General features: G+C 35.2%; 2 protein-coding genes across 5 annotated transcripts; both read right to left on the reverse strand.

Annotated features, from left to right (window-relative positions):
• Positions 1-514: 514 nt before the first annotated feature.
• LOC143627002 (protein KINASE OF THE OUTER CHLOROPLAST MEMBRANE 1-like) lies at positions 515-4552 on the reverse strand. The gene is made up of 4 exons (XM_077096910.1): positions 4120-4552; positions 3277-3368; positions 2728-3201; positions 515-1817 (listed from the first exon to the last, which is right to left on the reverse strand). Exons 1-4 carry the CDS (start codon positions 4483-4485, stop codon positions 869-871), a joined length of 1881 nt encoding a protein of 626 aa, XP_076953025.1. The 5' UTR covers positions 4486-4552; the 3' UTR covers positions 515-868.
• Positions 4553-10346: 5794 nt separating this feature from the next.
• Positions 10347-16683, reverse strand: LOC143627003 (replication protein A 70 kDa DNA-binding subunit A-like). 4 transcript variants are annotated; one of them, XR_013152525.1, is made up of 9 exons: positions 16213-16683; positions 12771-13045; positions 12593-12692; positions 12377-12504; positions 12209-12293; positions 11958-12093; positions 11679-11875; positions 10904-11219; positions 10347-10678 (listed from the first exon to the last, which is right to left on the reverse strand). XR_013152525.1 is itself a non-coding variant. In XM_077096912.1 (8 exons), the coding sequence occupies exons 2-8, from the start codon at positions 13009-13011 to the stop codon at positions 11170-11172; spliced, it is 912 nt and encodes a 303-aa protein (XP_076953027.1). In that variant the 5' UTR covers positions 13012-13045; positions 16213-16683; the 3' UTR covers positions 10347-11169. The 4 variants fall into 4 exon arrangements, 2 of the variants coding, with proteins under 2 accessions (XP_076953027.1, XP_076953026.1); XR_013152524.1 differs by having other exon boundaries at positions 10347-10740; positions 10835-11219; XM_077096912.1 differs by having other exon boundaries at positions 10347-11194.
• Between the last annotated feature and the right edge of the window lie 1342 nt (positions 16684-18025).

Genomic DNA, 18025 nt, shown 5'->3' on the forward strand with positions numbered 1-18025 from the left:
TTTTAAGAGTGTGTGTGTCTGTGTGACGACACAACAGAAAGGTTGAAAGCCTGTAAGGCCCAATAATTTGAGTAAAACCTTCTTAATCATTTTAACTAGGCCCAACTAGGCCCCAAAAGGCTTAATCACTAAATTTTAAGTCTCACGTTTACAACTTACAAGGATCATCATGTCCTTTAGACTGGCGAAGAGGCAAAAGGAAAGATGTCACAGCAATGTGGGACAACACCCAACTTGATGTTTAAAGTAAAGCGTAGTCATGAATCATATATAGGGACCGTGTACGATTTCCATCTAATCTACCACATCCAATAGTAAGTAGTAACACTACTAAACTACATGTTTAATAAAGATGTCCGGTCCCAAACGTCTTACTTTTAAGGTAATTAATTTTTACCCTCATCACTAGGGGTGTTCATCATAACGGAAAAAGGCTATTCGGGTTGTTTGTATCGATTTGTTCGGATTTGAAAATTTTCTTCCAATATCCTAAAACCAAACCAAACCGATCCGAATTCAAAATTCTCTAACCAACCCGAATACATCCGAATATGGATGTTACAATATTGCTTCTATTATTAATTATATATATGAACTTATGTAATTTATCAATCCCCTCCTATATGGATGTTACAATATTTGCTTGCATCTATAGTCTCTACTCTCTACTGCTACATCTTATAACATATATCCAATCACTAGAATATTCACAAACTATGAAAGTTGATATATATTCAGCACCACTAAATACATGTAAAACAAAGCATTCAGCTATATACATAAGGATTCAAGACTGCAAACACCTAATAAAATCAACCATAACCAAGGTTTGACTGACAGTGTAGGTTATGACTTTTACATTCAAGAATTACCTGGAATTAGTAGTTGTAGCAACCCCTTCTTTGAAAATAATATTAGCCATATTTGAAGGAAGCCATTTTGCATTTCCCATATCACCGCCCCGCTGAGCCTCCCCGCTTTCAGACTTATGATTTCTTGATTTCCCTATTTTCTTCGGGACAGAAACCCCCAACTTAACCACAGTCAACAACCCTAAAGAAACCAATAACGGTCTTACAGCCCAATGAAAATCCTCGAGATGCTGGTACTTTTTCATCATATTATCACTCGTACTAAACGACACCAATTCAACTTCAGCAGGATCAGCCAAGAAACAACTCGTTTCATCACCAAGCTTTAGTTTACCCGGGAACTTAACAACCAGACACCCATTCGGTAACACATGAGAAACCCGACCTGTGGCCCACTCGCACCCTCGTTTTCCTAACCACTGAAATCTCGGGCTAAAAACGTTACGTTTTAGCCTTACAAACTGGCCTGGACAATAAGTTTCTGCCATCTGGAGATCGGAATAAACGCCTTTCCAAGCTGTTTCAAACCCGATAACACCAACGGATACGTTTCCATCACGGGTAATCGAATGAACGACACCAACAGGAGAGTGTTTCTTATTTTCTTTCGTTAAACGGACCCAATCCCCTGCTGCTAGCCCAAATGTGACCCGCTCCAATGTTGATCCATGGACCCTGACTGGATCGTGTATGCCATGTACACGTACCAAAACATAACCGTTTTGATCACTGTCGGTGTCTAAACCGACGATTGTCCCTTCTGGGACCAACATGTTTTCAGGCTTGCATGAATTTAGGGGCTTTCTGGATCGAACTGTATCACTCACTTGAAGATGGTCTTTTGATAAAAACCATTCTGTGTACCCATTCCAGTTTGATTTGTCTAAAATGCCCCTGCTACCAATATTTATCCAATTCCCATCTTGGTAAACTGCATTTTTTGAGCTGTAAAAAAATTGTATAAAACAGATTAGATTATAAAAGTTGATTTGGCTCGGTTATGGGTTGGTTGGTTAACCATGAACTAGAATCACTCATGAACTATGCTATCAATAGCGGTGCTATAGCGGTTATCGGTCCGGCGGTAAAATAGCGGTCGAAATTTCGGTCCAAATAGCGGTTCCGATATTTGTGGCGCTATTTACCGCTATTTCGCCGATATTTGGCCACCGATATATCGGAAATAGCGGTGAGATTATCAGTTTAATATTTTTGACCCAATTGTTACTTTTTTTGGCCCAAACTGTAAGCCCATAGCCCAATTTCATTATGATTATTATTGGACGATCAGCTTATTGCCCTAAAAATACCTTAATCGCTGCTGATGCTCATCTCCGATACCCGTTTCTTCAGCCGCTGCTGATGCTTATATATTTATGGCTTTCGATTAAGTGATTAAATCATGTCTTAAATTAAAAATATTGTTACTTTGTGTTTTGAACTATTGACTTCTATATTATTAGATAACTTTTGGTGTTATATATATATACATACATACATATATATATATATATTGTACCGCTATCCCACCGCAATAACCGATATCTCAGATATCGGTCATTGACCGATATCCGCTATTTTTTGGCATTAACTGCATAGCTCATGAAATGATTGGGCCTGAAAATTTTGGCTTGAAATTTTAAACCACTTAAGAAATTGTTAACAGACATTTGGGCCTGAATAATTTGAGCTTTACCATTTGATAGTGGTACAACTTCAGTTTTGTTGGTTTTGAAAATAAGTCAAAACCAACCCATCGGTTTCTGGTTAGATGTGGTTACATCGGTTCAGTTAGTTTGGTTAAAACAGTAGATTTAAAATACGAAACATATATGTATTATGTACATATACATACCTTTCGAAGACACGTAACATTTCTGACATTAAAGGACGACTCCGGAAGTCATACTCAAAACAACCAAGAATTACGCTCTTGACATTGGGTGGAAGACCATTTGGAAGTTGTGGTTTTTCTTGCTTTCTAACAACCGAGTCATATATCTCGTCAATAGACTTACCACACCAAGGTTGTTGACCGGTCAACATTTCCAGAATGGTGCAGCCGAAACCCCATGAATCAGTTTCAAAAGCCAAAGGACCTCTAACATCAGGTTGCCATTGTTCAGGGGCCATATAGTTAGGTGTGCCGAGTCTTCTGGTCATATCTGAACTAGGTAACGGTACTCCTAAAAGAATATAAGGAATTCCCAAATCACCCAAAATTGCTTTGTTGTCTTCATTTATGAGGATATTGAACGGTTTAAGATTAAGAACTAAAATCTCTTTTGAATGAATTTCCATAATTCCCTGTGCCAGATCAATTCCATACCTGTAAATATTATCATATTGATCAATAACTAAACAAAGTAAAATAATATTATTACATCGTAATATAGCAATATACCTCAGCACATCACTCGAAGAAAACTTTCCTTCTTTAAGACGGGCCATCTGGTCACCAATTGACCCCTCATAAAACTTCATAATAATGCATATCTGAAATACATGAAATCTTTTAACAATAGTAACTTAAAAAATTCATAAATTAATCATATGTACTCATTCTGTCATTCACACATTAGTAATTAATACAAAATACTGGCATCAAACATAGGCCTGTAAACGAACCAAGAGTTTAGAAACCGTTCAGCCGGAAGTTTGTTTATGTTCATTTATTAACGAACATGAACACATGTCTCGTTTGTTAATTTAGGTTCGTTCATTTAAATTAGTTTATGTTTGTTTGTTCACGTTCATTTATGTTCGTTACTATACATTTTTGTAAGTTCGTTCGTTGCCCATTACAATTTTGTCTGGTTTTAATATCTTTTTATGTCCAACACATTGTTGTTTCACATTTACTTATTATTGGTTTTAGGCTTGCTCAGTTATGTCTGTTCACCTTTGTTCAGTTAGGTTCATTCGTTTACGTTCATGAACCGTTCATTTACCGTTTACCATTAATGAATGAACAAAAACGAGCACGAACAGCCGAACACTTCATTTTTTTAACATACGAACATGAAAAAGAAACCCCGTTAGTTCAATTGTTTGTGTTTGATTGTTTTTTCAGTTGAAGTGAAACAAACGAACATGAACATGCTCCATTCATGTTCGTTCGGTTCAGTTCGCTTACAGGCCTAATTAAACGCTCATAATAAACTGAGAGAGATCAAACATTGTATTTATTTTGAGAGTTAAGAAAGAGGAAATATAATAACATTAAAGGAAAAATATGCTTATTTACCTTTCCATTAATAACTGAAACACCATGTAACCAACAAGCACCTTGTAATCCTTGAGATTTGGAAAACAAAACATTAAGTTTATCCAACACAGTTTTAATGTTATCTTCCTTAATATGATGTAACATCTTAACAGCCACTTCATGATACTCTTCATGATCTTCAGCAACTTGATGACGAGTTGCTAACCAAACATCACCAAACGGACCCCTTCCGAGTCGATGTCTGAGTTTAATAGATGCAGGATTTATCCATGGATTTACATGGTTAGTAGATGCCTCAATAGTTGTGAGCTGATCATAATCCTTATCAACAATCTCAAAGTCAAAGGAGGTTGGCGGTCGATTTTCAACAACTTTTGCAGCCATTGATTCTTGATGGAAGACAAACTGATCACATGTAATTAGCACAAGATAAATAAGAAACACATCAAATATCATTTATGAGCAATATTCGTAATAAAACTAGCTATTTAAAGGCTGTATAAGGTCCAAGTTCATAATCATATGATGAAAATTTAACCATAATCCCATGAGGTTTATAATTAGCTCTTGGGCTGTAATTCTGTAAACAAACCGACCCAACCGAAAAAGGTCTTGTTCATGTTCATCCATTAAGCTTTTATCGGACAAGCGAACAGTTCACGAACAGTTAACCAAACGAAATTTCTTGTTTGTGTTCGTTCATGTAAGGAGATGAAATTTTTCATGAGCGGTTCACAAACACAAATGAACACAAAACAATATCTATTTGATTTGGTTAACCGAGAATGGTCAGTGTCAACAGTTTGGTCCGGCTACCAAGTCTGTGTTGGCGTTTTTTTAGCATTCAAATCGAAGTTTTATATAATTTACTATAAAACGATTACAATAAAGTGGCAGGCAAACGGGCAACAAGCTGCACCGCAAGCCCCTTTTGAACAGCAAAGCCAATCCTGCTAAAAACGAAGCTTTGGGACCTAGAAGCTGAAGAGGTTCCGTGTACGACGCGCTGAACCCTACTCAAAAATTTCACAGCCTTTGGAGCCAGAAAACCAAATGTATCAAAGGCAAATGGTAGAAAGACATGTTGATTATCTAAACAAGCTTTCTCGTGTTTAACAACTTTGCCCGATTCAGCCTTCAACCCAGCCTGACCCACAACAAACCCACGGTCCCTGAGCCCAACAAGAGGAGACACTCCTGTAAGATCCACACAGGCGTGTTTCCCCCATGCCCACCCGAACACAAGAATATCAGTTGGTCGTAAAATAGACCTCCCTTCAATAGGATCCGTGAGAAAGTTAACAGGGGCCTCCTTTTTAACAGAAATCCCTGCCCGTTTAAGAACATCACACAGAACATCCCTAACCAGATCATGTCTGTATTTAAAGCCAGGCAATTCTTTGCAATGCACCGCATGGTCACCAAAAGAATCCAAACAGACCTTGCATTCAAATTCATATGTTAATTTCACATATATATTTTTGTTTTATAGTTGGTAATTTTGCTTAAATCTGTATAACAAGAGTAGAAAAAGTATTAATAGCCTTTAATGAACGAACGTAAACAAACAATCATTAACCAACACAAACGCACATAAAGGAACGTAAATGAATACAATTTAACGAGCATGGCCTTTGTTCGTGTTCGTTCAATCATTAAACGAAAGAGCATAAACGAACATCTCACCGAACAATTCACAAACAGTTACTCTCCTTTGACATAATTTAAAACAAACAAGGTAAGCAGATCCAAAAATCATTCTAAAGACAGATTTACAGAAGCAACTACACTATAATTTGTTTCTCTTGTTGGCAATTTGAGCCCTAACTGTTTAATTAAACTATAACAGTAGAAGCATAATAATCGAAAATTAGGGTTTAGGGATTGAAAACTTGAGTTTTAGACGAATTGTTAACTATAAGTTTAGAAAGTGATCGCGAGTGAAATTGAAAGAGAGTTACAGAGTTTACCGAGAGAGAGTGTGACGAAGAAGACAATCAATCGATTGTTAGTTTCAGTGATTAATCAACAGCTGTGAAGTGCATCCATGGAACTGAACGAATTTCATATTATGTATGTATACTGAATATTCTTTCTTTCTTTCTTGTTATATTTTCTAAAAGCCCAATTACTCACCTGCCCAAGGCCCATACAATGTAGGGGTCTACTACCGGATCAAAATTTTTGCCAACATGGCAACATGTAAGAATTGGATTGAAAACCGGTTTAGAGGCAAGAAAGTTCACACTGATCAGATTGATTTTAGATCCAGCAACTCGTTTTCTTGACATACTTTTCAAATCGGGTCATGTTCTAACCGGTTTGAGGGAATGGGATTGCGAACTAGTATGGTGTAGTGGCACCTTGGGTCAGGTTCTAACCAATTTTTATGGTGTAGTGGGTCGAGTTGACTGGTGTTTTTGCACACTTGGCTCTAATTGTAGGTTTGTTTAATACTAGTTTGAAACAAACATAACTTGATTTTAAATGAAATTCGGACTTATACTGGTCATGCATCAAATTACTTTTTATTCGTTGGGTGTCCGGCTATATTCGAGGGTACATGTGTATTTATTAGTTTATTAAAAATTACCGTTAGCTCTCTCTCTCTCTATTATTTTAACTTTTATGTAATTTTATTCTTCAAAAAATAATAAAGAAACAAAAGTTAGTGGATTAATTGATTAGCAAATTATTCTATTTCCTAAAACAAAGAATAATGAAAAAAGATTTACGGGTATGATTGAAGGGGGAAGATTATATATGTTTGGAGTTGTTAATCCAATAACCAAATACATGTTTTGATGTTTTAGGTCGGGTTTTATGATATTTTCAACTATCATGGCATCATTCTTCGATTAAGAGTAGGAGCGATTGTGCGTCAATTCGATTATGAGCTAGCCACTACCGAGCCACAAGTTATGTTACAACTTACAACTTTTAGATTGTCACAATCGATCTTTATCAACAGATGACTTTGTTCTAGTAACAAGTTTTTTTAATCTTCATTTGCGGTAACTTTTCATCAATGAAAACGTCCTTTAATCCTTACAAGTTAGGAAACAATTGATTTTGGATACTATTAACAATCCTTAATAATTAAGGGTAAAGTTAAAATACAAAAGACAACAAAAATGAGAAGGATGAGAAGGAATCTAATCCATTGATCTTAGATTTGGATGGTGGAGATTAATTCAAAATAAAAATAGATGAAAAGGGCATGAAGGTAATAACCCACTTATGAAGACATTCTCTCTCCACATGCAAGGCACATGTCAATTCTTTCATCATTTTAAAGCGTCTATAACTTTTTCATACGACATTTTTTTTAGAAAATTTTTTTTACCATAATAACAAGCGTTTTTTTATCTTTAATATGAATATCATACTGTTATATAAAAATAAAAAAAAGTTTGTGGGTTTTTTTATATTGTGTTACTAGTTTTAGAACCCGTGTAATACACTGGATTCGTTAAAAGCTGAAATAAATAAATGAATTCCCTTGTTCATTGAATATAAGAAGTTTTAGATCACATCTACTGGTTACTCTGGATAACTATAAGAAGTTTTAGACATCTACCGGTTAGTCTGGATAACTAAAATACATGGCATTCGTTAAATGTTCAAATGAATAAAATGAGTTAATTAAATAACAAAATTAAAGGTAAAAGATAAATGTGTGTGTGTGTGTGTGTGTGTATATATAAGCAAAAATAAAGTATTCTAAAATCTAAAATTTACAAATTTGAGAAAATCTCTTTGTAAACAACATTTGTTGTTTTATCACAAGTATTCTCATCTTCATCTAATATAAGAAGTTTTAGACCACGCCTACTGGTTACTCTAGATAACGCAACATATAGTTGTTCATGGGAAAAAACCGGGCATCGTAAGAATAAACCAACCCTAGAAAGAGACTGTCCTTGGCTCTTGTTAATCGTCATAGCAATGCATACCGAAAGCGGAAACTGTCTTCTTTGAAATTTGAATGGGAACTTTTTATCAGACGGAGTCAAAGTAACTCTATGAATAGCATGGCGTTTGTCGATGTCACTGCCTGATATAACCTCTACCTCTATAACACGATTACCGAGAGATGTAACTTGTAATCTTGTTCCATTACATAATCCATTCTTTTGATCAATATTTCGTAGTAACATGACCGGTACACCAACTTTAAGTATCAACTGGTGATTAGGACACCCAGGAAATTTTAAGCCATTGAGAACATCAGGTGAATATAAGCTTGGATCAAAGTCTTCGCTTATGTAATCTGAGTTACATATACCATCAAAGCTCAGGTATTCCTTTTGTTCTCCGGGAAACCTTTGTAGTAACATATCATTGATCTCTTGAACCACTTCATTTTTTTGTGCTAGTATGGCTCTCTCTTGAAAAAAAAACCCTTCTTTTTATAATTTTGAAGTATTGATGGGTAAACAAATTCAATTAAATCAGAAGTCGGATCAATAGAATCTTTAATAAGAATATCATGAGGAATATCTATTTGCACTTCACCATGATTTGGACCACCAAGTTTCCCTTCCCCAGTTTTTAAAAGCCATTCAGCAAACAATCTTGTTTCCTCAATATTCGGATCTTTACTTCCAACTGTTAACCTCATGTTTTTGGTAAGTTTATGGACTTTGCAACTTTTCCAAATGTAGGACGAACTTAGAGACGCGTTCACTATTTGGTGTCTACTTCCATTAGTAAAAACCGGTAGTATTTGTCTAAAGTCTCCTCCAAATACGACAACCTTTCCACCAAATAACATATCCCTTTTTAAAATGTCCCTAAAAGTTCTATCCATAACTTCAAATGCATGCTTGTGAATCATTGGCGCTTCGTCCCAAATAATCAAACTGGTTTGTTTTATCAGACTTCCAACTTCGCTTTGCGGATCAAAGGAACAAAAAGAATCCTCAGTCAGATTTATTGGAATTTTAAATCGAGAATAAGCAGTACGACCACCGATCAATAATATAGAAGCAATACCACTGGAAGCAACATTTAAAACAATAAGTCCTTTTGATCTGACGGATGATGCTAATGTCTTCCATAGAAATGTTTTACCGGTTCCTCCATACCCATAAACAAAAAACACACCACCCTTTCCTTTTTCAACGGCTTTAATTATTTCATTATAAACACCACGTTGTTCATCTGTAAGTGTAGCAAATAGAGTATCAAACTCATGTTGTAGACTTTGACGATCATAAGACGTCTCTTCCATGATAAGGTGATTGATTGCTGAATCTACAGATTCAAGGTCAGGAAAGGGCATCGTATTAAATCTTGTTAATGATGAATTGTTACGAAGCAGAATTTTCTCAATTTCAAGCAAAGTTAAATTCTTGATTTGCTCTTCGTTAATTGATAGGCCTGCGTTTTAATAGTAAAATAATCACATGCATTATTAATGACGGATAAAAATATTTTTGAAATTAAAGATCTGGATATCTTAATATTAATAATATTGTTTAAAGATAATACCTGGACATTGCAAAATATGTTGTTGTTTGTGTAATGTCTTCTGCCAAATACTTCCATGTTTTGTCCCAAACAACTTCAGGTCTAGAAAGACTTCTACACGTTAGCATCGTGCAAAATAAAGTTCTTAAGTAAATCCCACTTCCGGTATTGCTTGCTTCCACAATGCATTCGATATACTCATTGCCATCGTCTAAAAGACCAAGAGCATAACATGCGTCTCTAAAGGTCGGAAGGAGATTGCCATCAACTGTGCGAATGTCCTCAAATGATTTTGGACCTTTGACTTTATTTAAAAGAATTCGTAGATAGTAGCCTTCGCCGGCTACAGGTGAAACAGCATGAATTCTACCAATTGAAAGACCTTTTTTTCTTCGTTGCCATTTCTTTTCTTTAGCTTTCCAAACGAAATAGGATGGAAATTGAACATAGGAAAGCTTTCGAGCTTCTTCAGACTCACGGTTTGTGGTCATCCAAGATGAGAACATTGATGAAGAAACAGAGGCTTTGTCAAGGACATCGTCGATATTTTGATCTTCACCATAAACAATTTGTTGTTGTCCGGGAAGATGAAATGGAAGTCTGACAACAGATGGTGTTCTGTAATGAACGTCAAATGAGAATATACGCCATGAAGCTTCACAAGCAGACAAATATCGACAATCGTAATACTCTTTGATTTCATCAACCGCTTGTTCAAGAACATCTTCTCTGTCACCTTGTTCTAATAAAAGAGTTGCTCTGTCTGGACCTTTAAGCAGCAAACAATTCTCAAAACATTCATTCAAACCAAAAATCTTAAATGTAATTGTTCAAAACCAACATAGAAATGCAAATAAGATCCAAATTGTTTTAAAAAAACTTATAATATAAGAAATCTTATTTCTCCAATTTTGGAATGAGTAGTTTTTGGGTAGGACCAGCATTGTGACCTTGTTGAGAAGTGTTGCGGGCTTTTGTAGCCGAATTCCCTTCATACTCATCAACATCATATACTTCAACCAAATTCCTTTTCAGCTCACGCGAAGCAGCCGCACTAGTATCAACAGTTGTATCAGCAAGATGAGACTTGCCATTTGGTTTGCTGTTAACAGAAATAGGAGTTTCAGTGTCACCAGTAGATGAATTGGACAATGAAATAGAATCCTACCAAAAAACAATAATAGAACTTTGTTAGATATTTATTAATATTAAATATTTTTCATATTATATAAATAATGTAACAAAAATCATTGGTTACCTTAAAGTTGTTTAACTTTTGGTCCAGCTCATCAATAATTTCCACATCATCAGTTGTTTTTTTGGTAACCTTGAAATACTTTGATTGTTTTAACAGGTTATAATCGGTGACATCAACTTTAAAGGCAAGTTTCTTCTCGAGAAGAGATTCAAATTCCTTTGGCCAGATTTGAGTTTCATCATCCTGGGAAAGACATAAGTTTTTATTAGTAAGAAATAATAATGTCTGATTTCAAATAAAGTAGTATGTAGATACTTCAAATATTTTGTTATATATGTTATAAAGTTCTTCCGCTGAGATATTTATAAGCTTCTTCAACACTTGTTCAAACATGGTCAAATAACCAATACCAGTTGAGTCCTGTACGGTAACAGTAACGCAAAACCTATAATTTTACAAAAAATCAAACATCAAAAGGGTATAATTTATAATAAGGATCTACATAGCAAAAGTAACGCCCTACCTGCGGTGTGCACATATAATGTATATATGTGTGAACCCTCGGGTGGGCAAAAGTAAAATTGCACTAATTTTGACGTTATTTTACTAATCTCGTGAAAATAACGTTAAAAGTGGCGGAAGGTTAATCAGGCATCATGTGGTGGCGTTGATAGCCGAAAGACAAGGGCACATGCACCGATCAGCCGGCGTCCCGATGATTGAGTGCTATGTGCCTTATGTCCAAGGCTTGATGCAAAACTACTATCGAGCCGGGGGTCTCACCGGAAGCAGCCTCTCTATCCCTATGGGATATACTGAGTACGATGATGATGATGATGATGATGATGATAGCAAAACTATATAATTAAATGTAGAGTTTCAAATTAAGTGTTGGATATATTACATTTTAATAAAAGATGTTTCCTTAGACTTGCACTTTTCAGATCCACAGGATAAAGTAGAATTCACAACTGACTCAGTGTTGTCTTCCGTAGAATATTTTTCCTCAACCTTCTTCATGCAATAACTGCACCCTAAATAATACCAGCGTTTATCTTGCAAGACAGACTTGATTGTTCCAAGGAGAATGACAGTTTGAACCTATAAGTAGTAAACGAAATTATATAAACATTCATCAGATAATAAAATGTATAAATTATTTAATTTAATTGTTAAGTCATACCTTTAACAATTTATTCACCTCAGCTATGCAATTGAAATCATTCTTATGCAAAAATTCATTCTTTATATCATTGACAATTGTCTCACAAGTCAAACTTTGGCTTGAAATTGGTCCATTATTAACCCTTGAAAGCAAACTGTGAGTATAAATATAAACATCATTAAATTTCGCATCGTTTAATAAGTTATAACATATTGGAAATAAAAATAATGATATAATATTAATATACGATTTATTAACATTATAACAACCTGTTTTTAAATGCTTCTATCTCTGGAAGTTCGGTATTGATATAAAGTTTGCTACCAAAATACATATTGGACACTGATGGACCGGCTGCAAAACAGATAAAACATAAAAGTAAAATTTATAAGTGTTCAACAATAATATACTTGATATTAAACAAATGTTGGTTTTACCATCCCATGTTTTGTACTTTGCAAATTGCAAAATTACAACGACTGGCTCAACAGTGGGATTTTTTCTCTTGTAAGTGGTGAGTTGAACTGCATATTCATCCCATAATGTCAACTGCAAGTTGTTTCCCCTGCAACATTTAAATAAAACTATTAAATACAATCTTTATATGTTATCTTTACTACACAAAAGAAAAGAATGTGTGAAATAGTGAGCACTCCAAATAATTAATTGTCGCAACACAATGCTTGGCATCCTTGCCATTCTTCAGTTTCAATTCCTTTATTTCAGAACATGTAGATACATATGCAATTATATCTGGAAAAAAAATAAATGTTAATTTTAGGTTAAAATTGAATTATAAGAAAAAATAAAGTTAAATAATTTATTATGAGCCTAAAGATAAATCAGTTGGAAGTTTGTAGTGTTTGATATCTTCAAAGGAGACCAAGTTGAAGCCGTGAATGGATCCTCCAAAATCCTCACAAATAGTAACCTTTGTATCATCAAATAACGAAATCTTGTGGGGAATGGGGATTGTCACAAAACTTTTGATTGCCTTTATTAGATCCAAGTTTAGCATTTGAAATTTGTAGGCATAATCTTTCTTGCAAATATCTTTTGAACTTAGACACATATTGATTAAAAACGATGACCTGAATCTTGGAACCCTATATGGTAATCAAAGGTGCGTAATGAACAAGAACGAAGAAAACAAACAATATGGCTAACACCCAGTATTATAAATGATCAAGAAATCTGACTCAAAAACTTGATACAATATCTCATACCCTAAACACGGTATATATAAACTAACCTAAACACGTTAGAATATATTTAGGATACAATAAAATAAACACGATAATTATTTCCATCTAAACCTAAAATAGATTATTCCATAAAATAACTATCCATAGATAACCGATTACTTGCACGCCAAGATAACCAGTTTCTTGTATCCCAAGTCGCTCCACGCATAGCCATAAGTCGACTCGGTAATTCCCAACAATCACCCCCTGAATTTCTGAGTCGTACAAGGGAGATCTTCCAACTTTAACAATGCTTGCATCTCCTTGAATTTAATCCGCGCGAGAGCAACCAAAATCCGCATCTTCTTGATTCGTGCTTCCGGGGCGAACACTTTGTCATAGTCAATCCCGGGTTGTTGCACGCATCCTTTCACCACAAGCATCGCCTTGTGTTTGTTTATTGACTCGCCGGGACTCCGTTTTACCTTGAATACCCGTTTACCGATTGGTTTAACTTCTTTTGATAACCCCGTTAAACTCTGCGTCTTATTTTTCTCGAATGAATCGATCTCGGCCCGCATCTCTTTCATCCACTCGGGCTTCGATTTCGCTTCATCAAAACTACTCATTTCATAATTCAATAACACTAGTAATTCTCCGAGTTCTTCATTGGAGTTATTAACCTTACTGCAGTTTGCGACAAAGCTGTTGCTATTAGCGACACCTTCATTGCCGCTGTTGTTGTTGTTTGCGACAGCCTCACTACTGTTTGCGACAGTTTCACTGCTGTTAGCGATGGATGTGTCGTTGTTGCTATTGTAGGCTGAACCGTCGCTATTGCTTCTGTCAGTTTGGGTTGAGTTCGATTTCACTCGTCCAGATCCGACATCTATTGGCCCGCAAACACCGGAGAACATACCTGGTAATTTTGCTTGTAAACACGTTGGGTTCCCAATATCTAGTCGGATTTTATAAAGCATCTTGGAGTTCCTCGTTACCTTTATTAGTAACATTACACTACTATCATGCATCGTTAAGTAGTTACTCCTCATCCGAATATCACAACCCGACTCGGCTGCTTGACCCAAACTAATCACATTACATTGCAAACCCGGAATATAATAAATATTGGTCATCAATTTATGTTCTCCACTTTTACCTTGAAAAAACAATCGAACCCTTCCCTTTGATCGGTACACACGAACCGTCTCCGAACCTTACTCGTCCGTCTATTTGTTCGTTTAGTTCCGCAAAATATTCACGGTTTCCCGTCATATGGTTACTTGCACCATTATCTAAGTGCCACATGTCGGTCTCACCCGAATCGGTATCGTACTTCGTCGGAATTACTTTATCTTCGTTAAGGTATACGGTTTCCCGAACACCTTCCATCATGAAAAACGAAGCATCTAAACCATTTGTTTTATTTTCTTCTGTTCGGTTTAGATTTACTTCATCTTTCTGAAATCGGTCGGGGCACCTCGAAACAAAGTGCCCAAATTCATTGCACCTGTAGCATTTAATATGTGACAAATCTCGTTCCATACCTTTTCCTTTCTTATCATCTCGACCGCGTCCCCGTCCTCTTGAAGCATAGGATCCTCGACCTCGACCCCTGCTAACCGGTTCAGATTTGGTGAACATTAACCGACTTTGACTGCTCTCTGTTTGAAGATTGTCTTCCTTTATCCTCTCTTCATAGGCTTTTAATCGACCCATCACATCATCAAACCCAACCGTCTTTAAATCTAGAACTTGTTCAAGTGATGCAACTATATGAATAAAACGTCTCGAAAGACTCGTAAGGAATTTTTTTACCATTTTTTCTTCCGAGAATATCTCTCTGAGCGTGGCGGCTTTTGACGAGTAACTCGATAACGTGGCTTCATACTCATCAATCGTCCCTGTTTCTTTCATCTTCAACCCGTCGAACTCTGAAGTTAGGGTTTGGAGCTTCGCCTCCTTCACCCGTTCTGCACCTAGATGTCGGGTCTTTAACGCTTCCCACATCTCTTTCGCCGTGCGCAGATTACCCACTTGTAAAATCTGTGCTTCAGGGATCGACTGAAAAATCAAAGCGATTGCAATATTGTTTAGTTTTGCATCGCCGCTACCTGGATCGATCGTGTCCCACACGCCATGCACATTCATCAGCACACGCATATGCATAGCCCAGACCGTGTAATTCGTTGTTGTTAGTTTCGGACATTGAAACGAGTTCGGATTCGTGCTCGTTTCTTTTTTCGGTTGATCACCCATCGTCGATTACTGGTCTTGATCGAACCCCTCGATTGGTCAGATGTACCAGCCCCTTAAATCACAGTTGGTTTCTCCGGCAGTCCCTTGAACACGGACTGTTATGGTTACTGGGTTGAAATCGACTTCAAGTTTGATTGCTATGATATTAATATAAAATATTAATATTCCGTTGTTATGCAATTTGGGGACCTTTTTCTTCAACGCTGCCCTTTCTTTATATTAATATTAAATCTAGATATCAATTCAATATTAATAAGTGATCAGCGGCTCCCTTGACTTGAGCGCTAATAATGGATAACAAAACCACAAGCAGCTGCTCCTTAACTCGAACGCTGATTTCCGATCTCGGTGTCTTGATCGATGGTGGTTGTTGGATCTTGTCTCTGATACCAATCATGGTAATCAAAGGTGCGTAATGAACAAGAACGAAGAAAACAAACAATATGGTTAACACCCAATATTATTAATGATCAAGAAATCTGACCCAAAAACTTGATACAATATCCCATACCCTAAACACGGTATATATAGACTAACCTAAACACGTTAGAATATATTTAGGATACAATAAAATAAACACGATAATTATTTCCATCTAAACCTAAAATAGATTATTCCATAAAATAACTATCCATAGATAACCGATTACTTGCACGCCAAGATAACCGGTTTCTTGTATCCCAAGTCGCTCCACGCATAGCCATAAGTCGACTCGGTAATTCCCAACACCCTATACATATTATTACAATAAAGACATATCAAATTATGTGGACGATAACATACATTACTCAACATAGCTTAAAATTATTGAAAAACTAATTGTGTAATACCTGTGTGTCGAGAAGTATTAGTTCAATACTATATGTTTCTGATGGTTTTTTATTGACAGGTTGTCTCCATAAACGTATAACTCGCCCTTTTAATATGAAATCCGACATCTGATTATTTAAATCCTTAAGTGATTTTTGATGAAGCCATTAACCTGAAGTTGGAATTTTGGTATGTAATTGCATGATAAATTAAATGAAAAGACATAAATAAGAAATAAAAAACTTACAATACCAAAGGTGTATCCAGAGCACAATGATCGATTGCAATAGTTATATTCTCAATTGATTGTATATTTATATATAAGAGGGATTAGAGTTGGGTTTTGTAAAAACAATTAACATTTTTTTATGTTAAACGAATATTTGGTTGATCAGCCATTTAGGTAACAAATAAAGGAAATCTATGTTTTTCTCCCTTAAAAAAAACGTAGGTGTATCTTTTCATAAATCAAGTTTAAAAATATATTGTTCCTTTCTATGTTTTAAGTATAATGTTTATGAATATAATATTGTTAGAATTTGAAAACATAATTTTATTAATTGATATAAATTGAAATATATATATATATATATATATATATAATAAATTGACAACTTTAAAACTAAAATCCTAAATGCAGGTAATATCATTTAGAATACTTATAATTTAGTCATTTAATATTCAATTAAATAATTGATTGAATGTGTTTTCGTAGGTTTGGAATGAAATCAACTAAATTATTAAAATTAAACTAAAAGTAAAAAAAAAACTTACTATGGATTTTGTTACCAATAGTGAATTTGTCATTTAAGTTAGAAAATATCATTATATAAAACAACTCGTTGTGACTCGAACTCATTCTGATCATAACATGTTTCAACCTTGACCAAAAAGCGTTACTTGACTGTTAAAGCAAACAAAGTCTTTAACCAAACACCTATTTCGCTCAAATCAACCTAAATTTCCCAAACAAAGTCTTTTAATTTTGTATTGAAATTAAAAGAAAATTCGGAACCCTAAATTCACCAATCAGAAATATGAATAGCAAATGAAGAAGCAATAGTCTAATGTTGAAGTAAATTGAACCTGCAAATATTCGATTCTTCAACAACTCATAAAAACAAACTAATTGCATATATTTATTCTTCAATAAGTCTTATAAACGTCTGAGTAGGAAAAGATATTAGAAATGGTGATGAGAGAAGAGAAGAATATAGTGATGAAGCCCTAGGATTGGAAGGATCCAGATTTTGTTATCGGGTAATCATTAACCCAATGGTTTTGGCGGGATTTTCATTGTGAGAGTAACCCACATCATGACATGTGTCTCATTTATTTTATTTTATTAGAATAGGTAGATTTGGTTGTTCATTGTGTTTTTAATTAAGTTTTTCTATGCATTGTGTTATATATTTCAGTTATTGTGTTTTTCAATTGATACTCGTATGAAAGATAAAAATTAACACAAAGATTACGTCATTGTGTCTTTCGTGCGTCATTATGTCTTTGTGCTCAACATTTGTCTTTATACTTATCTTTGTGTTTTAGTCATTGTGATCAATATTCACTTAATTTAAGAAAAATAGTATTATGTTGTTTGTGTATTACATTCAAGGCATTGTGTAATATATAGATTCCATTGTGTCTTACGTTTCAGCCATTGTGTTATACGCATTTACCATTGTGTCTTACGTTTCAGGTCATTGTGTTATACGCATTTACCATTGTGTCTTACGTTTCAGGTCATTGTGTTATACGCATTTACCATTGTGTCTTACGTTTCAGGCCGCTGTGTTATACGCATTTACCATTGTGTCTTACGTTTCAGGCCTT

This window comes from Bidens hawaiensis, unplaced genomic scaffold (assembly GCF_021521415.1).
Source record: "Bidens hawaiensis isolate Kalapana, Puna unplaced genomic scaffold, B.hawaiensis_p1.1 tig00004551_1, whole genome shotgun sequence".
Classification (NCBI taxonomy): Eukaryota; Viridiplantae; Streptophyta; class Magnoliopsida; order Asterales; family Asteraceae; genus Bidens; species Bidens hawaiensis.

Bases quoted from the DNA above. Each gene is read 5' to 3' on its own strand.
- LOC143627002 (XM_077096910.1), bottom strand. From the start codon at position 4,485: ATGGCTGCAAAAGTTGTTGAAAATCGACCGCCAACCTCCTTTGACTTT. The intron at 3,369-4,119 runs GTAAATAAGCAT...CATGTATTTCAG, and splicing joins TTTCAGTTATTAATGGAAAG to ATATGCATTATTATGAAGTT. The intron at 3,202-3,276 runs GTATATTGCTAT...TAATATTTACAG, and splicing joins TCTTCGAGTGATGTGCTGAG to GTATGGAATTGATCTGGCAC.
- LOC143627003 (XM_077096911.1), bottom strand. From the start codon at position 13,011: ATGTGTCTAAGTTCAAAAGATATTTGCAAGAAAGATTATGCCTACAAA. The intron at 12,505-12,592 runs GTGCTCACTATT...TAAATGTTGCAG, and splicing joins GCGACAATTAATTATTTGGA to GGGAAACAACTTGCAGTTGA. The intron at 11,220-11,678 runs GTAATATATCCA...GTAAAATTATAG, and splicing joins GAAACATCTTTTATTAAAAT to GTTTTGCGTTACTGTTACCG.